This window comes from Lutra lutra, chromosome 7 (assembly GCF_902655055.1).
Source record: "Lutra lutra chromosome 7, mLutLut1.2, whole genome shotgun sequence".
Lineage (NCBI taxonomy): Eukaryota > Metazoa > Chordata > Mammalia > Carnivora > Mustelidae > Lutra > Lutra lutra.
In genome coordinates this window covers 118,176,438-118,203,800 of record NC_062284.1, presented here as the reverse complement: position 1 = coordinate 118,203,800, position 27,363 = coordinate 118,176,438, and the positions used below count along the sequence as shown (strand labels likewise).

At 50.9% G+C, this 27,363-nt stretch overlaps 1 protein-coding gene across 6 annotated transcripts in view; it reads right to left on the bottom strand.

Annotated features, from left to right (window-relative positions):
• Positions 1 to 27,363, bottom strand: part of TTC7B (tetratricopeptide repeat domain 7B) — a 247,823-nt gene that overhangs the window by 212,058 nt on the left and 8,402 nt on the right. For 4 of the 6 annotated variants that reach the window (XM_047739337.1, XM_047739338.1, XM_047739339.1 and 1 more), the window contains exons 2-3: positions 12,883 to 13,037; positions 7,058 to 7,226 (exon numbers count right to left, since the gene is read on the bottom strand). In XM_047739337.1, the coding sequence (XP_047595293.1) occupies positions 7,058 to 7,226; positions 12,883 to 13,037 (324 nt within the window). Of the gene's footprint in view, positions 1 to 7,057; positions 7,227 to 12,882; positions 13,038 to 27,363 lie in introns of those variants that run through there. The other 2 variants (XM_047739341.1, XM_047739345.1) reach the window with 2 other exon arrangements.

The following is a 27,363-nucleotide window of genomic DNA, read 5'->3' as shown; positions in this document are numbered from 1 at the left end:
TGGGCAGGCCAGATGACATGGACACATGCCCCTAGGCCACACCCTCCCTACTCCGGGGTCCCCAGCGACTGTCACATCTCTCCAGTGACACCCTCTCCCACCAGGCACAAAAGCGGCCTCACCCCCTCTCAGCCACGCCTCACCACCCCCTCCCCAACGCTCCCCAGCAGCTTCTGCCTCTGTGTGCTGGCCAGCTGGAGAGCTAAGCCCTGGTCACCATGTCGGTACCTGAAGCCAACTGGCTCAGAAGACAGCTCCCCTGCCCCCCTGGTCTGGAGAGGGCGGGGGGCCCTATGTGTGAGTGTGACCCCCAGACGCCTTCGGCACTGGCAGAGCCTGAACAGCCTGCCGCCAGCCCTCCACACCCAGGATCCCCCGGGACCAGCACACCAACCTCTCCATGGACGGAGGCCACATCAGTGACAACCCGAGCACTCCCTAGTAAATATGCTTCCACTTTCCTGGGGCAAACTGGGGCTGCTCCTGGGAACCAATATCCCAGGATGGAAAAAATAAGCTTTGAAGCAGGAAAGTCAAGCATCCTTGTAGGAAACGCATCCCTCATGTCTCGGGGGTCTGGCCTCACCTTGACATACAGGACTGTTAGAATCAGCCTCTGAAGGGAATAGAGCAGACACGCCTTCATTCTCTTTTCTTTTCTACTTCACAGAGGGAACCCCTGATTAGAGAGAGATGCATCCTCTGTGGTCTACGTGCATGGAAGCCTTTAGGGAGGACGACAGACGTAAGTCATAACCACCCACGATCTGAAGAATTTCCAGCTCAACTTGTTCCAAGCCTTTTCGATGGCACCCAGATGCCGAGCACCGGCAGGGTACAGGGAACAAACACAAGGGCGACGCGTGATAGAAGCCCCTCATCGAGGGACTGCGTCCCTTGTGCTGATGTATCTGAAACTTACTCTGGTGAGAGGCGCCCCGGAGACAGCGAGGAGCCCCAGGAGCATCTTCCGAAAACACCTGTCAGTGAACGTGCTAAGTCTCTCAGTCTAACTACTTACGCTAAGCTGAAGTCCATGAGTGGGTGAAGATACTCAGTTTCAAGCTGGGGAGAGCAAGGCTGGGATCCAAGCCTTCTGGAGCTGGGATCTCTGTTTAAACACTAGTGCTCGTCAGCTCTGGGGAAAAGGCAGCACTTCTGAAAAGCCTCCCTTGCGAGTTCCTTTGCCCCTTCACCCTGCCCGCTGCAGAAGCGGGGGTCTTCGTTCCTTCCTGACACCGTGTCGTGAGACGGGAAGCTCAGCTTCACACAGCGGGCCGTCCATACAGAGCCCCGGGCCAGCTTTACACGAGGCAGGAAAAAGAAGCTGGAACATTTTCCAAGGGGAGGTCATTATGTAATCTGAACGCTATCCTTCATCGCACCTGTGCTTCTGGGAAGAGCAAGAGGTCCATGAGCTCTTCAGACTCTAGAAAAGGGGACATGGTTAGGGATCGGCCCGCAGCCTCTGGCCAGGGAGGGCAGTCCAACCGAGACTCCTAAGAGTCTCTCCTCTTAGGAGCACTGTGTTTAGCATGCTTCTTATGAAGACAGCTGTCTGAGGACTCTGAATGGCTCTCACCTCTTAAACGACGACTACTCGAATCAACCGTCCATTCCACTGTGAATGGCCTTTTGTGAAAAAACCGTGAACACGGGCCCAATACCAAAGACCTCTGACCTTCTGGATCTGCCTCTGGCAGGACTGGCAAAGCACAGAGGGAATGGATCTTGGGCCCCCTCCTCGAGCAAACTTCTCCATCTGCCCCCAGCCACTGGGTGCTGCCCATCCTCCAACCGTCCACACCACTTCCTCCCCAAGTGGCGCTCCGGACCGCAGTCTCTGCTTGCTGTGCCTCTAAAGAATTCCCTCTCAACGTACCATTCCCAGGTCCACTCCTGGGACCATACCCTCTGCCAGACAAGGCAGATATATAAGGCAACTCTCCCCTCTTTCCTGGAACTAGATGTTACCTGGGGCTCCCAAAGAAGTCTAGCCACTTGGGGGTTGCGCCCAGGAACAAAAGGAGCTAAACTTTGTTGCTCTGCCAGGCACGGTGCTAAGAACTTCACCCCCTCATTCCCTACAATCACACTATAATATAGAGACTCCTATTACCTCTGTTTTATAGATGAAAAACCTGAGCCCCAGGGAGGTGAAAGTCACTTGCCCAAGATCTTATAGCTACTAAGTGACAAAGCTAGAGATCAAACCTGGGCAGTCCAGCTCCAAAACCCCAGGCTCTTAACCAAGGCATCAAAGGCACAATTTCAAACCCAGGAGCAAAGGAGGAAGAGAGAAAATGGGAGGCTCCATGGAGCTCCCCAACACCATGCCGCCTTCTCCACCTGGCACAGAGGTCACACAGTTTGACAGGAAGGTTTCCTACCCCCTCCTGGCCTTGCCTGCAGCTTGGTGGGCGTCATTGGGCAAGTCCCTTCACCTTTTGGGCACAGTGTCCCCAGTGGAAAAAGAAAGTTTGTATGAGGGATGATTGGGAAGGCCTTGCTGACCCTCTGCCATCAGTCCTTCTCTGCATCCTACCGTGTGATCTAGACAGGAAGCTTAATACCAGGCCACTGTTTCCAGGTTCATAATTTCCCTCCTCTTGGGCACCAGAGCCTTAGGTCCTCCACGTCCCCCTCATTCACCTGAGTGCTGGCTACTTCCTTCTCCCTGCTCCCTTCTACAGATGTCAGCTGGCTGAGAGACCAAGCTGTATTGGACATGTCTAATCAGAGACTTACGTGAGCCCCCAGTCTTCTTTTTCCCAGGCTCCTGGTGGCTATGTATGGTGCTAGAGTAACCTCTCTCCAGTGGGCTGTCAGCAGAACCAACATGCACTTCTTCTGCTCACCCCAGACGTCTCCCTCTATGCCCCCTTTCCATTAGATGCGGCAAGCCAGCACGCCAGCTTCAATCACACAGATGAGGACAGCACCCTAGTGGATGGGGAGAAACAAGAACCTCCGAGAACACAGCTGCCCCACCAGCTGTGACCAGCCGGTCGGTTCCAGGACTCCCTTATATTGGAGCCAGTGAGTTTTTGGTCTCTGTGAGACAAGAGCATATATACCAAGGCTGTTCATAAAGGCCATATCTGGGAAGCCACTTCCAGCTCCCACTGGCCTATCTGCGGAAAGTCATCCCACGTCCAGCAGATCTAAGTCCCAAAATAGACGGCAGCCATGTGTCCACTATTCCCCAGCCTTCCTACTTGTGAAAAGAACATCTGTGGCCACTTGGTGTCCTGGAGATTTCATTGGCTACTTCAATCTGTATCCCAGAGCAAAGATGCCTACTCACTTGATTAAATCAGCACCACCAGAAGCTAAAGAGTTTCTCCATTTCGATTCCCACTCTCTGTTTGTCTGCTTAGATTTACAAGATGGAAGGAAGGAGTTGAGGAGATTGTGGGGGGAGCTGAGATCCACTTCGGAAGTCCTTGATCATGGAAATGAACTGAAATGTACAACCTTTCAGAAAGAAGTCCGTATCGGGCTCTGTTACAGTGTGACGTCAGCATGCTCACAGAGGTATTGCCCATAATCGGCAGGGAAGGACTCTGAATCATCGAAATGTGCCCGGTATGTCACCTGCAAAGAAAACGCATCTCACCATGCCAGGCTAGGAGTGAAGGTGCCCGGATCACCTGAATGACATGATGGGCATCTCGGTAAAAATGCCACCAAGGGAACTTGTACAAATTCCACTCCATAACTGAGCACTGATTACGTGCCAAGTCTTGCACTGAGCTGTGAGGATGGCAAACAAACAAAACAAACAGCTCCTCCTTTAGAGGAACTCACAGACGGCTGTGAACTCACAGGGGTGGCTGATACCAGGACAACTGATGCTAGTACGATTCTCACGTCACCTACTGATCTACTGAGCAGCGAATCTGACCGACTCTGAACAGGTGAGTCCCACAGGCTGTCAGAGAAGACAGGACATGTGAGCTGGAGGTACATAATTTACAGGAAGAAATCTGGGCAAGGAGCAGGAATTATGGTGGAAGAACAACGAAGGTGAGGCTGCCAAGAGGGGTCTATGTGCAAATCAAGAGTATCCTCTAGCGATCTGAATGTTTTCTACATGAAGAAACCTCACCTGGCCCAAGCATGCTCTGATCCACATGCCAACAGAGCAGAATGGTTAAGAACATGGGCTTTAGATGGAGGCTACTTCTGCCTCTCACTAGGAGTGCGAGGGTTCTGCCTCGAGTCCTGCCTCAACCACTTCCTGGCTTCAGGACCCTGGACAGCTTATCTAAACTGCCTGTGCCTTGGTCTTCTCATCTGTAAAATGGAAAGAATAATAGAGGCCACCTCCTAGGGTGGTGGTGAAGACTGGCTGAGATATCCAAATAGAGGGCACCTAGTGGGCATTCCACTAACCTCGCCCAGTCTCATCTCCCTTGTCTGTAAATTTACAGGTCTGGAGGATTTCAGAGACAGTAAAGCTCTAACTGATGAGGAATGATGTTGGCTGTGGATTCCCAATAAGCCAAGGCTACCATTACCTAGCCAGGGGAAGAGCTCGCAGCCACGACTGGAAGCGCGGATGTGGGAGTAATACTCCCAGGCTCTGGCTGAAAACCTTGGTCCAGTCAGACCTCGGGAGACCGTGGTGGCCGGGGAAGAGGTGCGCTCTGGATGCCCCATCCTGGGGTCAGCTGCACTCAGCTCCAGCCCAGGCTTGCCCTTCCTTCTTCCTAAAGAAGCCAGGAAGCCACATTTTTAACAGGATGGTCTCAATTTGGCAATGTCAGCAGCCATTTCAAAAGCGCTGGAAATGCTGAGCTGACGACACCAACCCTCCCTCAGGCACCGGCAGGCTTGTGGCTCACGACAGAGTACAATGGCATTCACCAAATGTTTGTCCACAGTCTTTCGTGGAAAGTTCTCAAGGACCTTGAAGAAGAAAGAGGAACCAAAGAGTGCTGCTACACAGAATTAGGACCAAGAGCATCTTGAACTCCTCAGAGAGCTGGCCCGTCTTTGGGCATCTCCCACAAATTAAAGGGATAGTATTTTGGCTACTGTAAGTCACTTCTTATGGTGCCCCATCAAACACTCAGCTTTTATACTAATATTTAGATCATGTTCACTATGTGCTGGGCCTTCAATATGTAGGAGCTTGTGGAATCTGCAGGACAACCCAAGGAGAGCTGGACAGACGGAGAAACCGAGGCACAGGGCCAGTACGTGGTGGCGGTGGGCAATGGAGCAGGCAGATGGCTAATCTCCGGTACTCAGAGCCACCACTCCGCACCACCTCTCCCCTGGCCAGCATCAGCTCTCGGGGCTGGGACCCCCCTGGGCTGAGAGCCACTTCCTCTGGCACAAGCAACCCTTCCCTCTCCCGTATGTGTGTGACACTGTGCAAGCCCACGGAAGCCAGCCAGGACCAGGCCTCCTGGGAGCCAGCCAGCGTGTCCCAAGTGCCTCAGCACCATGGCTGGGGGCCCATGACTAGCCACGTATGACGGGGGCCCAGCCCCAACAACCACGTCTCCCGGCCTCCTTGGCCACTTGCAGCCACGAGGCTGAGCGGGCTATGCTGCCTACAAAGGGCTGCTGGGTCCAGTCCGTCTTAGAGCTGATGTGAGGGCCCAAGCTCTTGCTGCAAAGTGGGCCCCAGAGCCATCCCCCCTCCGCAACTAGCAAAACACTCCCGGCAACAGCCCACTGGGCCCCGGGTGCCCGGCAACTGCCCGATGAAGCTTTGCTCTCCTTGCAGGATATTGTTTCTGGCCCCAAATCACACACAAACTCCCACAAGCCCAAGTCATGTGAGGTGAGGAAGCAGGCAGCAGGAAGGTGGCACACAGCCCAGCACAGCCTGCAGAGCCCCCAGGACCCCTCCAGCAGCCTCAGGGGACTGTGCCCGCCAAAGCACCAGTGCGTTCCGCCAAGAGTGACAGCGTCTTTCCCCGGGCCGCAGGGAGGTTCAGAAGATTAATTAGACGAACCTGGCAGAACTCAAGGTTCCCCAGGGAACTGGTTGAATATGTCACCCCTGACACAAAGCTCTGAAGTGTGCCTCGGGCTGGGTCTTTGTTCACCATTGCGCAGGACAACCCAGTCAGACAGCCCACAGCACACGAGTGCCCAGGGCCCTGGCCTCTGTGCCAGCCACAGTCAGTCACAATGCATGGTTTGGACAGTAGGTGGCAGGAGGGAGCAGAGCTGCTTCAGATGCTCCCTTTCTTCAGGTGGCCTTTCAAATTCATATTCAAAACCTCCTCCTCCTCCAGGAAGCCTTCCTGGCCCTGCCAGCCTGTGTGACCTCTCTCACCTCTAAAAAGCTATTAGCCATGCCCGACTTTTACCATCTGCTGTCTTGTTTGGGGCTGATATTTTAAAATCTCATTTGATAAACATTTAGTATGCGCCAGGTACCATGGTCAGTGCTTTATATACGTTATTTGACTGAACCTTTAGAATAAATCTATGAAGTGAATGTGATTATACCCATTTCACAGATGAGGAAGTGGCAGCTTGGAAAGGTCAAACAATGTATGTGTCCTGCATCTGTCATCGTCCTCTCCGTGGGACTGTCCTCTCACGTAGGGTTGCAAGCTCCTCCTGGGCAACCAGGCTGACGTTTACACTTCCTTCCAGGCCCAGAGCCCCCAGGCACACAACTGAACACCAGATCACTGGCTGTTACAGTGACTGCCATTCGCAGGGACCAATCCACCTTTATTCACTTAGCCCAGAGGCAGCATTAACGAATAACACTGGTCAGCCACGTCATGAAGGGGCCATACGACAAGAATCTTGGCCTGTTCTGGGCAGTATCTTAATTATAGAAAAAAAAAAATCCTGCTTTCATTGCATATTAATTATCAGAACCCTTTACTGGAATTCTGCTGAGGAACTGAGGGTCTGAGGGAACGATGTGTGGCAGGGCCCACACCATGCGATGTACTGTGGGTCCAACCCCAAAGCCTTGCTGGGAGGTGCTGAGCCAGGGCACAGGGTCGGCCTGTGGGCTCCATGCAGCGTGGCCCCGGGGGACAGCCACCCAAGAGGAAAGGCGTGGGCTCACCTTTGGTGGCGTAGGCTTCCGCAATCATGCGCAGCCTGTAGGGAGGGACGGCTGTCAGCGGCAGGTCATCCAGGCCCACCCGGGCATAGATGTTGAGAGACTCCTTATAATCTCCTTCCACATAATTCAACTTGGCCATGATCAGATTGGATTCTTGTAGGAACTCTGACTAGAAGGAAAAGGAGAGAGAAAAACATTTTCCTACAATGCTGCGAGTAATGCTCCCTCGGGGACCCGCCACCTGCTACCACAGAGCATTGGGGCTCTCCACACAAAATCACGCACACGAAGGTTCACAGCAGAACTGTTCACCATGGCCGCGGGAGGGGCTACAACCCGAATGCCCACTGACGGGGGAATGGATAAGGAAAATGTGGTCTGGCCTCACAGAGGAGTATAACTCAGCCACAGTGTGGAAGGAAACTCTGCCCCACGCTTACAACAGGGATGACCCTCGGAAACACCTCAGCAGGTGAAAAAGCCGATCGCAAAAGGCAACATGTTGTGTGCTTCCATGGACATGAAATGGCCTGAGCAGTCAAAGCTATGGAGGCAGAAAGTAGATTAGTGTGTATGCCTAGGGCTGGAGGGTGGGGGGAATGGCAGGTGTCTGCTAATGGGTACAGGTTTATTTTGGGGGTGATGAAAATCCTCTAAAATAGGGTAAGGACTGCACGAGTCTGTGACTATACTAAAAGCCACTGAACCGTACATTCTAAATGGGTGAATTACATGGCATATGAGCTCTACTTCAAAAAAGCTGCCATAAACCAAAACAAAAGAGAACACTGAAGCTCCCCGCAGGCCCGTGTCCTTGGCTGTGATGGGCCAAGAACGGAAGGGACGCTTTATGAACAAGACACACAAATACCTGTCTCAGAAAAGGACAACCTGGTGCGTCCTGCCTGCTGCCCTAGGGCTGTGCCATAAGACTATAACCCAAATAACCCAAAGACAGAGGTTTTTTAAATTGGTGCAAACTCCAGGACTTGCTTTCTTTCCAGGGTCTCACCTTTCCCACTGAGCCATTCTTGCTCGTTCAGGTGACTGAGCCCCGGTCCCCTCTGCCCTGGGAGGCTGCAAGCCCTAGCAGCAGGACCTGATGGGTCGTCATTCCTCTCCGGGCAGGAGAGGTTGGCTTCCCTAGTCCACACCCCCCAGCCTCATCCTCTGCCCTTCTCCCTGGCCAGCACTCATCAGCAGGAAAAGAAGAGACAGCCCAGCCTGCTCTATTAGGAAACAGATTTCTCAGCCTCTCGCAGGCCTGTTCCTTGGAACCCAAGCTATGCAAGGCTAGATTTTCCCGCTTATAGGAGCATGACAGGAAGCTGCACTGCTCTGTACCCTATTACCATGATGGGGTGGGCAATGCCAGCTAGCCAGCCAGAGCATGGCAAAGCGGCTGTCCGCCAGGACCGCCAGCTTCCGAGCATTTCTTTCTTTCTTTCTTTTTGAGTGTAGTTGACACACAATGTTACATATTTTTCAGGTGTACGACATAGTGACTGGACAACTCCATAAGCTATGCTGTGCTCGCCACAAGTGTAGCTATCATCTGTCACCTTATATCTGTCACCTTACATCTTGCAAGGCTGTTATGATACCACTGACTATATTCCCTGTGCTGCCCCTTTTATTCCCAGGACACACTCATTCCATAACTCTATCTCCTGCTCCCCTTCACCTGTTGTGCCCAGCCCTCAACTCCCTCCCCTCTGGTAACCATCACTTTGTTCTCTGTATTAATGGGTCTGTTTCTACTTTTTGTTTGTCTGTTTATTCATTTGTTTTGGTTTTTTTAGATTCCACACATAAGTGAAGTCATAAGGTATTTCTTGAAAGGAGGTAGGGGCAATAGGCAGCATTCACGAGAGGGTAAAATGGGCAAAGGGAATGAAGGGAGCAAAAGGGGTATTTTAAGTTAAATTAAATTTTATTATTATTATTATTTTTTAAGTAGGTTCCATGCCCAACGTGGGGCTTGAACTCATGACTCCGAGATTAAGAGTGGCATGGTCTGACTAAACCAGCCAGGCGCCCTGAAAGGAACAGAAAAAGAGGGTTTTGAGTGGCCCAAGAGAGAGAGCGAAACTAAAATGCAAGAAATTAGAATTATATTTGCAAACAGAGAAATCAAACCAGACTTAAGAGAAAAAGAGTTATGAAAAAAGACCCACCACAGGGATTCTCCACCCAGAGAAGAGGCTTCCTGGCAGAGAAGGCTGCATCTTCCTTCCTACCTTAATTGAGCCTTCCAGCACTGGGACCACTGGCTTAAAAGCAAAAGGAAGGGGGAGAGGAGCAGCAGTTAGCATTGACTGGGCACAATCTGGTGGTGGACAGTGGCCACGGCTGCCCAACGATGTGGATGTACTTAATGCCACTGAACTGTACACTTAAAGATGGTTATGAGGACAAAGCTTGCATTAGATATTTTTGGTTACCCAAAGAAAAAGATGTTTAATGCAACTTAAAAACAATTTTTAAGTTTTTATTTATGTTTTTGTTTTAAGAAGAGTAAACTACAAGGCTGGATGGAAAAGATGCAAGAGTCTGAAAAAAATTCCAAGTGCAAAGGCACAGTGTGGACACTGAGAGTGCCTTGCCAAGCAAGTATCGTTGGTGACCGCACATGGAGGCCACTTGCTACAGAGGGCATAGACTGGCCCCAGCACAGTGCTTGTGCTGCTGTGCCCATGAAAAACACAGTTTTCTTGACTTCACTTGGAAGCAGGTCTCCTGACTCCCAGGCTGGGCTCCTTCTGCCCTACCACACTGCTATCTTGCTCTGGTCCTTCCTGCCTCAGTCCATGTGTATTTTGTGGGCACCTTGTCTGCACTGGGCTTGGGCAAGCGCCCCACTAGGAGACACACTGATTTAGGTCAAACAGAGAACAAGTTTCATATTAGCCAGCTAGTGGGGCGACACACCCATGCGAAAGCTGGGCAACTTTGGAACATTCTCTATAGGGTAGAGGAAGCTAAAAAATGGCCACCACAGGAGAAAAAACTCTAGGTAGAACCAATAAAATTGCAGTAAACGACAAGTCTTTGGTGCTGCAAAGTTGTGAAAGAGCTTCCACATCCGAGCCTTAAGACAATCCTGAGCTACCTATGCTTATAGATGAGAAATGTGAAGCTCAGAGAGGGTAAGTAACTTCACTAAATCACACAGCTTACAAATCTAGAACTGGAACACAAAACTCAGGAATTCTAACTTGAAATTCCATGTTCTTACTACTACACTGGGTGGAGGGCAAAAAACCATCAGCACCTGGTAAACCAGAAGGTTCATTTTTACAGTGAAGTCAGGGATCTGGAAGGGGAAAAGAAACTAGCCAGATGTCAGCCTGGAGCATGGTCCTCAACCTTTCTCCCACAGCCACACCCTCTGGCCTCTTGAATGGATGCTTGAGTCTAGGAAGCAAAGCCCACGTGTCCACTGTCCCTCTACCCTTTTTCACTGATGAGGACCAACCAGTATCTCAAACTGACTCTGAAGAGAAGTATGGCATGGCCCTTTGAAAGAAACAGGGAAAGGGATACTATGTGTTCTAAAGGCCCAATTTATTTAAATTTACCAAGCGCTTAGTAAACTGGCCTTCCTATGTTGAAGTGATGTGTGGGGTGCCTGGGTGGCTCAGTTAGTTAAGCGTCCGACTCTTGATTTCAGCTCAGATCATGATCTTGGGGTCATGAGATCGAGCCCTGCGTCAGGCTCTGTGCTCAGCATGGAGTCTGCTTGTCCCTTTCCCTCTCCTACTCCTCCCTCCACCCCCACTCACAATATCTCTAAAATAAATAAATAAAATCTTAAAAAAAATAAAATAATTAACTGATGCTCTCAAGCCAGCTTGAGGGGCTTGGAAATGTGTCCAGTGGAGACAAACATACACAAAGGCCTTTCAGAAAGGAGGCTTTCTGCCTGCATTTCCAGAAGCCTGCAACCACATAACTGACAAACACTAACACTCACTTATACAAATGTTGCCCAGGCCCCCAAATGCTCCAGGGCCAAGGAGGTGACCAGATGACAAAGAGGAAGGACATCTCAATTTAGGCCCAACCCAAATAACAAACGGGCAAAGCACATGAATAGATTTTTCTCCAAAGACATACAAATGGCCAGTAAGCACACAAAAAGATGTTCAACATCCCTGATCATCAGGGAAATGCAAAGCAAAACCACAGTGAGCTCTCACCCCAAAACTAATAGGATGGCAACTATCCAAAACCCAAACAATACCAAAGAACAGAAAATAAAAAATGCTGGCAAGCATGTGGTGAAAGTAGAACTCGTGTTGGTGAGAATGTAAAATGGTACAGCTGCTAGGGAAAATTGTATGGAGGCTCCTTAAAAAATTAAACACAGAATTACCACATGATTCAGCAATTCCACTTTTGGGTATATGCCCAAAAAGAACTGAAAGCAAGATCTGGAAGAGATATCGTGAACCCACATGCACAGCAGCATTATTCAGGGCACGTTGGTGGCTCAGTGGGTTGGGTGGCCAACTCTAGATTTCGGCTCAGGTCATGATCTCAGAGTTGGGAGTTCAAGCCCCACATCAGGCTCTGCACTGGGCATGGAGGCTGCTTAAGATTCTCCCTCTCCCCCTCTTCTCTCTCTCCCTACCCTCTAAAATAAATAAATCAATAAAGTTTGCATTATAGCAGCATTATCAAAGTCCCAAAAGGCAGAAGCAACCTCAGGGCCACTGAGGGATAAACAAAGTCCAGTATAAACCTATAGTGGAGTATTACTCAGCCTTAAAAAGGAAGGGAATGCTGACACACACAACAGGGATGAACCTTGAGGATGTTACGTTAATGAACTAAACCAGTCATAAAGAGACAAATGCTCTACAATTCTGCTTATCTGAGGGACCTGGAGCAGTCAGAATCACAGAGACAGAAAGTAAACGGGGGTTGCCGAGGGGCAGGGAGGCTCGTGCACAGAGTTTCAGTCTGGGAGGATAAGAAAGTTCTGGAGACGAGATAACGGTGAGGGTTGCACAACAGCAGCAGGGCAGCTAAGGACACTGATGGGCCTGGAGCTGGGTGCAGGCAGGCGCAGGGGTGAGGAGCGTGACCTCAGAAGGACAGGAAGAACAGGCCTCAGCCTTCAGGGAGGGGAAGAGTCCGGAGCCCAGGAAGTGAGCTACTAGGTGAGGGGGGCGGCGGGGGCAGGGGGAGAGAAATGGAGAGGAAAGTAGATTCAAAGGAAGCAAGAAAGGAATATGTGGTGAGAGGGAAAGCGGAGTCCAGAGACGGGAAGACAGGGCAGGGGAGGAGCAGGAGGGTAGCGCTTAAGGTCTCCTGGGCCGTGAGGTTAGGGCCATGGCCCAGGCAGGGGAACAGGCCCGGCCTGGCTGCCTCCCACACCGAAGTACCAGGCCGGGAGGAGCCCACACTGTTCCAGGGCCACAGCAGCCTGGGGATGCTCAGGAGCTGCATATTTGAGGCAGGAAGTGAGAGGTACACGGCCCTCCTGACTAACTGCTCTCCTTCCTAGAGTGGGCTGGGCGTCAGGTTGAGCTCTGGGCCCTATACAACAGCTCCCTTTCAAGCGCCTGGAGAAGATTTTTCAGAATAATGAGTCTCTGAAGACTCAGCAGAGAGACCCTAGTGAGCTGGAAGCCCCCAGAAGGTGGTCGACACACGCAGGGCGAGCAGGCCTGCTTCTGAGGAGCCTCGCCGTGGCAGCGCACTTGTGCACTCCCAACACTGCCCGGTCCATCACGGGCCGTCCTTCCCAACAGCTCACTGCCCCAGAGAGGCTCACAGCACCCCACTGCCCCCCTCAGCTCAGACACCCACAGTACCTTTAGGTTCCCACGATCCAGGGCGGCGGTCAGGTGCTTGCGGACCTCGGTCAGCTGGGGCCTGGGGCCTCGGGGACTGGCCCCCTGCCGCAGCGGGTGCTCCTTCAGGGACTGCTCCAGCTTCGACTCCCCAAGGAGGAGCTCTGCCATGTCATCTACAAAGAACCAGGTGAGAAGCTAAATGGGAGCTGGGAATGGTCTGCGTGCTGGGAAGCCCCCCAAGGACTTCGGGACTACCACGCCTTTGCTATGTGCCCTCAGCAAGGCCCTTCTGGAATTTCATAGCCTTAGAGGGAGTCCAAGTGGGCACCAGCTTACAGTGAATTCTGTTTATAAATAAGAATGTTCCAGAATTTGTACGCAGACAGGGGATAGCTCATTCCTTTGTCACACATTTACTGGATCTAGAAAGACTAGAGACATATTAATATAGCGAGAGTGCAAGTTCCGTAGGAAAACACAGCTGTCTGACTTATTTTTCAGCAGGATCTGTATAAAACAATACTATGTATTTTCTCGAACACTGACGCAGTGAAATCTCCTAGCTCTTTTGTGTTCTCAAAAAAGGATGTGAGCTGGAGCAATGTCTTGTACAGTCAGATTCTTAAAACAAGTTTGTGTCAAAATGACGTGAATGCACCCGGTTTGTTTCTGCCTAAAACTCAAAGCTATACAGACACTGATAACTAGGAACCTCTCCATGAAGGTTTTACCCCTAAGAGTACTCTACTTAGAGTTGCAATTTCGTTACTGTCTGTGTCGGCTTGTTAATTAGAATGAAGAGCTCACTCCAGAAGTAGCTCTTGGGAATCTGCACATCTAGACATTCTGAATAAACCCAGAACAATTCATACACCAGCCTGAGCTTGACCTATTTGGGACAGGACCTAATAGTATTAAAATATAAGCACAGTGTAAAAGACAGCTACGTAGTGTAGCTACTACCACTGGGCTGCAAAGTTGGGGGGGACCCCAACTGGAGTTAGGGGCCAAAATGGCCTTTAGTTTTATCTTTAACATTGCAGTTCCAAAAGGAGAACAGATTTACCTATTATTTAGGTAATCTAAAATTAACTCCAGAAAGAGTTATGGAGCACCCACTGAACTTCTGAGTAGTATGTGCACTGAAGGCTGCGAGCTATAAGGAGAACCTTCCCAGTCCTCTGGCCAGTGACCCAAATCTGCCAAATCTAATGTTCTCAGCAGTGTCTCTGTCTGTGTATTGGGAAGCCCAAAATAGTCTCTTAGAGATGAGACCCAGGGTCCTGGGATCAGCCAAACCACAGCAAACCAGGGCTGAGTTAAGCTACCGAACTCAAGAATTCCCTCGGTTGTCCAAGAAGGAAAAGCAAATTGCCTTTAACATGAGGGGAGGCTCAGGCCGGACCCACAGCAGCATCCTACAGCAGAAGACAATGAAGCGATGTCTGCAGAGGACACAGGGACACACAGCATAAGCCAAGGGGCCTGGAGCGGGCCCCAACGCCAGTCAGGTGCGAGAGCCGCAGGCAGCCTCCTCCCAGAAGCAGGAGCCCTTCCTTAGAATGAAACGCAGCTAAGAAAGAAATCCAGGGCTCAGGGATGAAGGATGTGTCGGCAAAGGCCTGACCGTGGGGATCAGAGCATTTACATATAGAACACTAAATGCCTACAAGAGTTAGTTTCGGAAGAGAACAGGACTGCTTGCTATGAACCAACCCAATGGAGAAGTGACAGTGTATCAAAATTGGGAAGTGCTTTAAAACATGGTAATACATGCTTAAAGAGAAAAACATGACTCCGATCAACTTCACTGCACTCTTGCAGGAAACCATGCCACACGGTGACACATTTACCTAGAGCTCAACAATTCCCTTAGATTCACTTTTTGTTTCCTTCTTCCCATTAGTACTTACTGATTCTTTATTTTTAAAACAGCTGCTGCCCAACAATGGACGCAAGCCACATGTTATTTTAAAAGTTGCAGCAGCTATGTTAAAAAAGGAAAAAGAAACAAGTGAAATTAATTTTGATAATATCTTTTAATTTAACTCAATATATGCAAAATATTGCTAGTTGAACAAGCAATCCATATTTTTAAATTATCAACATGTTTTATATTCCTTTTTTTAATAAGTTTTCCAAATCTAGGGGCGCCTGTCTGGCTCAGAGCATGTGACTCTTGATCTCAGGGTCGTGAGTTCAAGCCCCATGTTGGGCTCAGAGCTGACTTAGTGTACTTTGCACTTATGACACATTTCAATTCGAACCAGCCACATTTCAAGTGGTCACCAGCTACCCATGGCTAATGGTTGTGATATTGGACAGGAATGTGATCACCATTTATAAAAGTATGCCTGTTTATCTTTATTCTGTTTGTTTCCCTAAAAAGATGTCTAGAATGAGTATCACTTAGGAATAAGTAATAAAAACTACTGAATGATAGGAGCTGGGATAATTTTTTCACTCTCTTGCAGTTTGAATTATTTTTATTGAGCAAAATCATTTTAAATTACCTTAAGGAAAAACTGTGACTCTTCTTTAAAAACTGGAAGTATATACCTTGGGACATTAATGCTGGTTATTTCTGAGTGGTGAGACTATTAGTATACATTTGTTTTCTTTTCTGTATATTTTAAATTTCCAAAAAATAAAATAACATGAGATTCAGAGTCGTAGGTATAAATCTCAGTTTGTCACACTGTGTCTGTGGCCCTAGGATTTAGCCTCAGTGTTTTGGGGGACAATTCTAAGAAAGCCCCTCTGTATATATGAGCTGAAGATTCCTTTCTCCGCATTATCCCCCGTCACTCCCCCCACTCCGATGACCTCCCTGCGGCAGACTCCTCTGACCTTGCAGCTGGAAATGGCTGTTCCAAGCAGAATCCCCAGGCCAACAAGCAGAGACGACAGCAAATCAGGCTCTCTGCTGCCTGCCACCTCTTCCTAGCTGTGGGACCAGGGGCACATCGCTTACCCTCTTGAAGCATCAGCCTCCATTTATGAAATGGGAACAATAAATACCACGACCATAGCAAGACTGGATGAGAGCTAATGAGTTCTCAGCGAGGGAAATGCTGTGGCCTGGCCTGCCACACCTCTCAACTAGACCTCCCAGGATGAGTAGGGTCTGGACTGGCAAACAGGACAAGGAAGGGCAAACCAGGCTGAGGGAACAGCAGGGCATAAGAAAAGTGGGAAGGCAAAAGCACACTGGACCAAGCGGCCAGAGAAGAGGGTGTGGGCAAGGGAGAAGACAAGAATGGAGACTCAAGTGGGGAGCGGAACATGGCACTAACGGTTCCCTTCTGCCTGCTCAGCCCCATCCCCACGTAAAACAGGTCCTGGCAGTTTCCACAGGCAGTTCTCCACACAGAGGCCCTGTGAACTTCCTCCATATCTTTGGGACGACTCGGAAAGCTGAGAACACCAACCGCCATTACTTGATAAAGACCTATTAATCTTCCCGCACTGTTCATCAACCCCTCCCCGCTACATGCCCTATCCCAAGCCAGCCCCAGCTGCCCCAGGAACCTCGAGCACCCCAACCTGGGCATTTACATATCTGTCTGCCCCGTCAAGACTGTAATGAGAGCCTGAAGGGAGAGTCTGTGTGTTACTTTTTGGTCTCAGAGCACAGCACAATGTCTGGCACAGAGTCAGTACTCAATAAATGGTGAATTAACTCAATGACAGGCCAAGGCACTTCACCCATACCCTCCTGTGTTAGGCCTAGTCCTACCTGTGGCACAATCTGTCAGTTGTCCCCCAAATATTTGTTCTCTTCTTCTTCCTTTATTATTAGAGTCCCTGAGTTTTATCAGTGCACAGAGCTGCCAACGTAAAGACTACTTCCCAGGCTCCCTGGGAGGTGCAGGCTGTCAAACGACTAAGTTATGGCCAGTGTGATGTGAGCAGAAGTTCTGCATGCAGCTTCTCTGCTGGGCCCTCCCAGGGAATGCGCTTACCCTCCAGTTCCTCTTCACCCTACCCCATTAGCTGGAATGAGTCTGTGGCTGGTGGAAAATGGTGCCTCCATTCTGGTCCTCAAGATGGAAGCCGTCTACTGAGGATCCCAGAGCATCACATTAGCAGCCTTGGTCTCCAACGCCCCAGAGCTGCCACTCAGCCCAGGACTGCTTATGATCAATTATCACACTAGAGAGAAACATTGACTTCTACCTTGCTCTTGCTTTAGTCACTGTTCCTCTGACCTTAGTTACAGCAGCCAAACTGTTATCCTAGCTAGAGCTCCCCACTACCAAACAGGCTTTAAGTTGAGAACTGCTACCTGAGAATACCTTACCAGTCAATACTCTTTCCCAGGGTCCCGCATGTCTGGAATGAATCCCACAGAAACCAACTGAGGCCTTTGGTAGAACACCCCTGACGTCACCTCTCCTGTTTCACTGGCTTGCAGAAATATTTAAACAAAGGACTACATACAAAGAGAAGTACAAAACTACCACCTTAGTGCTTTGTAGGATTTACAGACTTTTTGTTTCTTGATCTCCTGATACTGGGGAAACATACCAGAGTCCTGCTGCTAAGATGTGCAGAGAGCCCAGCTCTATCAGAACAATGGGGGGAGAGGGTTGCTGGGAAAGCCTCAGCTGAGAGGAAGAGGCTTTGCACAGAATGTGGAGACACAGCCCCTTGCCTCATGGGAGTTCCAGTCCCTCAGCACCACCCCGCATGCTGTGGCTCTGCTGGAGATGGTAGTCCTGGGTGGTGGAGGAGGAGACAAAGCCTTCACCAAGAACGTTACAGGTACATGTTTACAAGATGGAAAAGATGGGGAAATGTCTTTCAAGCAGGAAAAACAGAATATGCAAAGGCACGACATGGCCTAGATGTTTGGGGAACTCAAGTCATTTGTTAGAGCTGAACCATGAAGGGCAGAGAAAGGGAGATGACCATAGTTGGGAGTTTCCTGCCAGGCAGGCAAAGATCAGCTCCTCAGGTCTGGAAGGAGCTGTGCACTCTGAGGAAGAGCTTACAGTCCAATTGGAAATTAGCATGCTGGCTGTAAAATCATTTGTGCAATTTTAAACATTTTCAGGATCCAGTGAATCTTCCAAGCAAACAACGTTTTCTTTGTTCTCCTTAAAAAAGGTGACTTCCCTACCACTCACTCTTTCAACCAGGAGGGTAAAGATCGGAAAAACATCCAATGAACTCAGGCCGGAGATATCATACAGAGACTGCAAGGCTCCATCCTCACAAAGCAAGGGCTCAGCAGCCCGACCAACGCTCCACTGCTCTTGTCAAGGAATTCAGAGTCCACAAGTGATGAAAGCAACAGAGGTCATCTAGCCAGCTGTTACTGCCCATAGTGTGTGCGCTTACACGCTAGGACAGTGACGTACAAGGGAAAAAAAGGCACCTCGGGCATACAAGAAAATTAATTCCAGCTGGATTAAAGAATTAAGTATGAAATAAAAGAGGATAAAAAGATAAAAATAGAACTTTTGCTTTCAGCCAAGATGGAACAAATTTACCCTCCTGGATAAAACCACCACAAATGCAAGACAGAATATATGAAAAAACAATTCTCACAACACTGGATGTGGGACCACAGAGAAAAGTGATCCCTGAGAAGCAGGTAGCAAAAAAGGTAAGCTCTGGGATTTGCCTTCAGAGTTCCCGGCTGCCCCACAGGAACAGGGAGCCCTTACATTAGGATTCTGCCTCATGAAAGACTTAAATCTAAGTATCTCTCCCCCCACTCATTTGCCTCCTCACACTCATCAGGCACAGAGCAGGGCACGTCCAGGCATTCCACACTGCAGAGGGTGAGGCAGGACTGCAAAGTGGGGCCAGGCATGTACTTTCCAGAATGCAAAAGCCCAGGATTACAACACAGGGAACAGAGCTCTGGCCTCAGGCAGCCCCAGGCTTAATACCAGCTCCTCTGCTTGTTAGCTGTGTGGCACTGGCCAAGTTAGTTAACCTCTCTGAGCCTTTGTTTCCTCACCTGGCTACTGTGAGGCTAAGACATAATGCATGTAATGCAGAGAGTACAAAGCAGGTGCTATATAGATAAGAGTTCCTGTTCCTGTTCCTGCCATTCATTTTGGACTTGGTATTTCCCAGAACGGATATGTTGGATCTAATGAGGTCAGAAAGCACCGTGAGACACAACCTCTGTGCTCAGGAGGCCTGCAGTCCAGTAGGAAGATAAGAATGTTTGCAACATTTATTACTAGACAAGCCATGCCAGGCTCTTACTAAATGCCATGCAGTGGCCTAAGCCATCTGCACAATCCTGTTAGTCCTCCCAACCTCGCTAGGACCTGTTAGCCCCTCCATCTCACAGATGCGGAACCAGGCACAAGAGGGGAAGCAATGCGCCAAAGGTCGCAGAGCCAGCCCATCCCAGAGCTGGGATTTTGAACCCAGGTCGTCTCTCTGCCTGTCACCCCAGCATGTGGACACCAGCTTCCGGAAAAGGGGCTCAGCTTCCCTCCTAACCAGCCGTGTGACCCCCGCCTTGGCTGGGATGAAGCCAAGGCACTTCATCCTTTTGCTGCGGGGCTGAGCAGGCCGTTCCTATGTCCCTTTCCTGCTCACCTGCTAGGACTCTCAGGGAACAGGAATGAGGAGGGACTCGGGGGTGCCCAGGGCTCGTTCCACCTTTCCCTCAGGCATTTTTCAGGGTTTAAATGAGGCCGCAGAAACCAGCTCTCCAGGAACTTACATAGAGCTAAAGCCTGAAGCCGAACAGAGACTACTCCTGGGGACCGTCACTGAGAAGAATACGGGGAATCAGCCCCAGCAGGGCACTCTGGTGCCATGTTTTGTCTCCAAACAGACAGCCCCCCCAGGCCCCAAGCTGGCCCAGCTCCATGCCCAGGGGGCTGCGGCCTCCCTGATCCCCCTGAGGAAGGGCCGGGAGCTGTGGTCTTTGCCACTTGAGGTGACCGCCCCTTCCTCCCAGGCTTCTTCCTCATGGGATAACTCACTGACACCGAGAGATTTGATCAGATGGGGAAGAAAAAGCTTAGGGTTTCTACTCTATTCCAGGGAGTACTTGATACCAATACTAAAACAAAACAAAACAAAACCAAAGACCCAAATCTCAACAACTGGGATTTGTCAATTGAGAAGCATTTAGGTCTATTCAAACCATTCCTGCCATGGCCATGATCCAAGAGGAAAAACAAAGCCCCATTCAAGCAGGGGCCGGTTCTTCGGAGTCTCCTCTGCCACCCAGCAGGGACAGCCAGCTTCTCCGTCTCTTGGTCTCAGCAGGACCTCCGTGAATGTCATCCCCTCACTTATCCGCTTCTTGTAAGTCCCAGGTCCCTCAGCATTCGCAGTGCCTGTCATCCCCCTTCCCACAAAGGAGTGACAGAAACACAGACACTGTTGGACAGTGCTGGTAGGAGCATCGTCAGTATGAGTGTCCACAGAGGGCAACTGAGCAACGTCGATAATGTGATATATGTACCTAGACCACGTGACCCAGAAAGCCCAGTTTCAGTAACGTCTCCCTACACAAAAGCACTCTCCGGCACCGATGGTTACCAATGGTTACCCCCAGGGATGTCTGCTATGTACATACAGACAGTACAGCCCTGCTGCTGAGAGCAAAGGACAGAACACACCCGTACCGTCCTCCCTGGGGACCTGTGAAATGAATTACGCCTCATCCCACATGACGGGACACGGTGTGTCCATTACATGAAGGAAATGGGTCTACCTGCAGCCCCGTGGTAGCCGGACTGTGCACATCGCTCCAGGCCTTCACACCTCCCTGAATCCATGTGCTCTGTGGCCGCTCACCCTGACCCTGGGCTCAGCCACGCGACTTGCTCTGACTGATCGGACAGTAGCGCATCTGACACACACAGAAGCTGGGAAATGGACTTCTCCCTCTGCTTCCTGCTTGCTTCTCTGTGGCCACCTTGAGCCTGTGGCCACGCTGGCCTGGATCTAAGAAAGGCCATGGGGGACACAGCAGAGTCATCTCAGCCAGGCCCTGCCACGAGAGCAAGCCAGACAAGGGCAGCCAGGTCACGGAGCTGACCCGCAGCTGGCTACAGACGCATGAGCGAGCCCCAGCAAGCCCAGAATCATGACAAATAATAAAAGGTAGCTGTTTTAAGACACTGAAGTTGGGATGGTTTATTACACAGCAATAGGTAACAATGTCAGAGAAATATAAAATAGGGTGCGTGGTATGTTACCATTGGGTGTAAAAAGAAATCAACAACAACAACTACAACACGCTTTCTAATAAAGCTCCAGATATGCTGAAAATTACTGAAAGGAACCCCCAGGAAAGTCCTAAGAGTGGCTGTGTCCGTGGAAAGGAGCAGGAGGACACAGAGAAGATATAGGAAGGAAGTTACTTTTCCCTCTTGTATTATTTGATTTTGAGTACCATGTGCATTCCTTACCTGCACAAAACATTAAGTAGTTAATTTAAAATTTAAAAGGAAAAGAAGATGGCCTGTGTTGGAGTGAGCTCTGACTCTGGAATGCCTCGTCTGGTCGCCCACAGGGGTTGACAAACCTGGCCCATCATCTCAGAGCCGGGGGAGGAGGTCTGAGTCTGTGGTTATGACTGAGAGCCTGTCACCCGCCCTCCCTGGGCCACCAGCCTCCCGTGCGCACACTCTCCAGGCCCCCGGCATCCTTCCTAGGCCGTGGCAATCTGTCTCACCTGAGGGTTCCTGGACACATTGTACCTCCCTCCCTTCTCCTGCCAAAATCCAGGCATCGCATGAGATGCATTTCAGGGTCACCTTGGAGGAGCCCTCCTTCTCCCTCAGCGCGAGCTCCCCACACTCCCCGTGCTCCTCACAGTCACACACCAGCCAGCATCTGGCACGGACAGCACTGAAGGAGAAAGAGGGATCTCTGCCCTTGTGCTGCTTATATTCCAGAAGCGGAGACAAACCAGAAAAAGGCCAGCTAGTGGTACGAGATCAGCGGAGAGTTAAAACGGGGATGTGGCAGGGAACGACCAGGTGGCTACTTGAGGCTGCGGGGTCAGATCAGAGCCAGAGTCTCCCAGGAGTCTGAGTTTGAGACCTGCATGATGAGACAGAGTCAGCCATGCAAAGATCTGAGGGAAGAGCACCCTGGGGTGGGAACACAGCTGGCACATTCGAGAAACAGCAAGAGGGCCGTGTGGCTAAGGTAGCGGGGACGGATCAGGGTAGTCAGAGGGCGGCTAAGGGCAGCCACGAACACGCTCACAGACTGTGGTCGGCAGGGAGGCTTTCCTCTGAAGCACACCTTGAAGCCTCTGGAGGGGGCTGGGAGTGTGAAAGCAGGGGTGAAGGGATCCGGCTGAGGTGTGCAAAGACACCTCCCCCTCCGTCCACTGTGTGGAGAATGAACTCAGGGCTGGAGCAGAAGAGGCGATGGCAGGGATGGTCGGAAGGTCACTGCAGGAGTCCACCGGGGGGTGATGGACACTGGGACAAGGGGGCAGAGGTGAGAAAGAAAGAGTGCAGAAAGGGATAGACAGGCAGAGGAAGGACACAATTTGTAGGTAAGATAAACAAGACTTACTAACGGGTTGGACTGGAGGTGTGGCAGGCAGAATACCCCCCACGCCCCTGAGATGACTGTGTCCGAGCTGCTGGAACCTGTGAGTGGCATAAACCTGTCACGTTACAAGGCAAAAGGGACTTTGGGGGTGTGATTAAGTTACAGACCTTGAGACAGGATGATCCTAGATTATGTGGGTGGGCATGCTGGGGTCCTTGGAAGGGGGAAGTAGGCAGGTCAGTGTCAGAGGACATGCGGTGGTACAAGCATGGAGAGTCACAGAGGAAGCTAAACTGTGGGCTTCACGGATGGAGGAGGGGCCGAGAGCCAAGGAACGTGAGCAGCAGTGGAGGCCAGGAAAGACAAGGGCACGGATTCTCCCTGAGAACCTCCAGAAGGAAGACAGACCTGTGGACACTTGAGTTTAGCCCAATGAGCCCCATTTCCGACTTCTGACCTCCAGAACTACCAGAGAACACATCTGCATTATTTTAAGCCAATAAATGTGTGATCATTATTAGTTACAGCAGTGATGGGACACAAATGCAGGAGGGATGAGGAATGGAGAGGGATTAAAGAGAAATTCTTCTAGCTTTGAGGCGGCACACTGGACTGGATCTTGCCATTTAGTGAGGCAAGCAGAAACAAAACCAAGAGTTCTATTCTAACTTAAATAACATTGATACCCAAGTAGACAAGTCAAGTTGGTGGATGGAGGTTGGCATCAAAGCTGGAAGAGAGTGAATAGAAGGACTCACTTAAAGAAACCAGGACTGTGTTTGTTACGGAAACAGATTAGAAGTTTCCGGAAAGATGGAGTGGCCAAGTGGGTTAAAGGCAGTTGGAATATGGAGGAAGATAAGAACACAAACAGAACCGTTGGATCTGGTAACAGGACAGGACGACCTTGACATGGGAAGTCTCGGGGTGGGGGAGGAGGGGTGCCAGCTCAAAGGAGCAGGCCGAGGAGACAATGGTTCTTTGAAGAGGCTTTGCTGAGACAGAGCAGAGAGGTGGGCAGTAAGTCACAGGGATGTGGGCTTGGGGAAGGTTTTTATAGGAGAGTCTAGGGTGTCTGTGAATCCTGGAGGGAATGACCTGGGAAAGAGACAAGGAATTGATCCAGAAGAGAGAAGAAATGACAGCAGCCTGAAGTCCTGAGGAGGCACAAACAGAGGGATTCTGAGCACAAGTGAAGGGGCTGGAGCCTCTGCACAGTGACAGGCAGGAGAGCAGGCACACTTGGTGGTGGGAAACAAGGGGCTTTCCTAATAGTGTCCGTGTCCTCAGTAAAGTTCATACCAGCTCAGGAGCTAGGAGAGATAGCATGGGATTCCAAGAAAAGGCCTAAGAAGGGGAAAGAGTATGTGAAAGCAGGGATATGAACATTCCCGAAGCGTGGCAGCGCCTCTGAGGTCGCTGGTCATCAAGTGCAAATGACTAGAGAGGCTGAGGGCTTCCTCCCACAACATTTGTCTTCTCAGCAGCACACAGGAGCAGGCAGAGAACTGTGTGTCATCAGAGTAGGGCTGCCGCCGAGCAGCAGGGTGGAGAAGACAAGGTCATGTCACCCTGCTTCTCATAACCCTCCAGTGGCTCCCCTCTCATGCAAAGTGAAAGCAAAAATCCTTGTACCTTACCCCCTTGGCTCTGACCTCCACCCTGTCCCTCTCACATTCATGCCCCATCTCCAGGAGTCAGCACATAGCAGGTGCTCTGTAAATATCTCTGAAACTAGCAGATCAATCCATGGATCTTCCTTTCACGGAGAGGACCTAACCAAGTACCTTAGCCTCTGGACACTCAGCTCTTCCCCGGGGTGCCTGGCATGTGGCTGGGACATGACTGTTGCCAGAGACCAAGCCTTCCTGTTTCTACCTCCGACCCTCCATTGTTCCCCCTCTAGTATCTTTGCTCAAATTATGACCCAGTTCCGAGGACCTGCTATTTGGATCTTGACTGAAAGGCAAAGGTGCCATAAGTCAAAGATTAAAGAGCTCAAAGAAATTGGCAGAAACGATAATCTGGGAAAATCTTGGTAGTTCGGAGACCAGGCTTCATGCCAAAGCCTCCTCCCCATGTTCACACACAGTGCAGAGGCTGGAAAGACAAGATGAGAGAGTAAAATGTGGGAACAGAAGACAATACTTGCTCTGCACTGGCAGAACAGACAAGCATACTGGTTTAACACGCGCACACAAGCACGTGTGCACAGGCGCACGCACACACACACACTTCCCCTCAAAAAGCCTTCTTTAATAAGAGAGAAGGTAACTTGAAAGCCATCTTGGAGTTGGTCTGGCCTGTCCCCAGGGCCCAGCAGGGCAGGAAATGACTCTAACAGGGCAGGGGGATGTTATCAGGCCAGCCCAGAAGGCTTGGAAATGGCTCTTTCAGGAAGCCAGTCCCAGACAAGTTGAATGCACACCCACACAGTCAGCAGGCATCTCTTGAAGATTCAAAGCGCTAATCCACGCCCTACCCTCAAAGAGGATAGTGTAGAGGGAGCCAGGGGCTATCAAGTCCTGGCATGGTGGGGTGGGAAGAGGATCAGGCACAGAAGACTGTCGGAAGTAAGAGAGGTCTGAGCTGGCTGAGCCTCAGGAATTTCTCCAAGTGAGAGAGGATTTCCCCAAGTGAGGGTCTAGGCAGAAGGGAGACGCCACAGCTGGTGTGTGGGGTCAGGCAGAGGCAGGAAGGAGGCTACCACAGGACATGAGGCAGCTGCAGAGGGCATGAGGGACACACAGTCCCAAGGACTCTAGGCCCAAGACTCAGTGGAGATCCGACTCCCCTGGCCTGGTGGGCCAGAGAAAAGAAAGGCATGTGCTTGGCATGCCCAGCAATATCATCTCATCAACTCAACACTTCTTCTTCTTCTTTTTTTTTTTAATTTCTTTTCAGCTTAACAGAATTCATTGTTTTTGCACCACACCCAGTGCTCCACGCAATCCGTGCCCTCCTTAATACCCACCACCTGGCTCCCCCAACCTCCCACCCCCCGCCCCTTCAAAACCCTCAGATTGTCTTTCAGAGTCCATAGTCTCCCATGGTTCACCTCCCCTTCCAATGTCCCTCAACTCCCTTCTCCTCTCCATCTCAACACTTCTTACTTGAGAATAAAAAGCTGCTTCTTGTTAGGCTTCCAACCTGCAAGGGTCAGAGATGGGGAGGCAGGCCTCACAGCCAAGGGGCGCTGAGCCAGCCCGAATGTGAGGAGATTGGAGGGACAGGGAGAGGCAGCAGAGAGACCCGGAACCCCTCCCTGGGAAGGGCCACTAGGCAACCATCGACCCTTCAGTTGCACAAGAGACATAGGAAGAGAAGGTCACGGACATCCAGTCAGCCTGAACAGCAATCCATCAGCCAGAACTCGCCCAGAGCCCCAGGCCGGCAGGGCCATCCAGTCACCAGAGGGACAGCACCAAGAGTCTCAGTGTCTCAGGTGGACATTCCCTCCCCTGGATCCCCGCCGCCCTTGTCCTCTACCATTCCCAGCCCCAAGCACATAGATGCTGGCTCTCCACGCACTAGACTCGAGCATGACCATGGTCTTAATGGCACTGTACTCCAGGTTGTCAGGCAGGGGCTGGCGCCCAGCACACGCTCACTAGGTGTTTGGGGAGTAAATGAATCTAAGTTGACTCCACAAGGGCAACAGCCAAGCTGTTCTTTGAACAACGAACTGAGCACGTCGGTATGTCAAAGAACTGCTGTGTGTCAGACATGATGCTAGAGACGGAGCAATGGGCAAAACAGCAAAAAGCCCTGCCCCCGTGGGGCCGACAGCCCAGTGGTCACGTTCTTTGTGGTGTCCCCGATTTGTGTCCCAGAACCCCCACACAGAAGTGCAGAATGAACAACTGCAGGAGGAGGACTGGGGAGTGTGTCAGACCCAAGCAGAGGCCCCAGGTCTGCACTGACTAGTTCTGGGAGCTGGATAACGGCGACTGCCATCAGCTTTGGGCCTCGGTCACAATTCAGCATCATGGGAACCCACCCCAACCCCCCCTGCACAGCTCTGCTATTCTCGCTGTTATCGTCACCCTGCCTGCTCGCCCCCACAGGCCCCCCCATCAGGGGCTAAGCATCCATCCGGGCCTTCCTCCCCTCCTGCCACACACAGAACTCCTGATCTGGGCAGCTTCAGATGACTGCCGGCGCCTGAAACTAGCTGCTCTATCCCTTGTACTCCTCAGAACAACCTTGGAGCTGGAGAGGGAGGCTCAGGGAGTGGAGGAACACACCCACAGCCAGACAAGCAGTAAGTGCTAGACCCACGATCTAATCCCATGTCTAACAGGACAGAGCCCACGGCTTTCTCCAGCACCAGGTTCCTTTCCTCGTTGCGAAAATGCCTCCATCTGCCCAACAGGGTAAAAGACAGTCTTGCTTGCCCAGAGCCGAGGGGGTTCCCAGGACACGGGATTTTCAGTGCTTCAAACTCTCAGGCCAACTGGGACAAAGCCACAACTCTGCCCAAGATCCTCCTCCTGGCGCTCTGCAAGGCCTTACCCACTGTCACTTAAGCACACCCTGCCCCTAGGCCCCAGTAACACAGTGGCACCCTGGGGCATTGTATATAACGCTGTCATTGTTCTGCCCAAGCTACTGGTGACACTGTCCCACCACTTTAGACAGTCGTGTCTAAAATCTGGTCCTAGAACTTCCTGGGCTACAACCACGATGCTAGTTAACAATCCTGCTTTCTGAACCCCAACCCCACTAAGACCTCCTGAACCAGGACTCCGGCCCAGCCTGGGAATCTGAGTTGCTAACCAGCCCCAGGTGACTTAGCTGCCCAGAGACTGTGTGACTGCTCTGAGCTGTAAGCTTCTTGTGGCTGCTGACCCACTCGGTCTTTTTCTTCTGGTGCAGGCGTCATACACAGGAGGTACTCATTACATGCTAAAGATTATGGCTGAAGGGACAGCTTCAGACCTGCCCAACCACACAACTCCCCTAAGGCTCTATTTTAAAATGCAGATTTCCAGC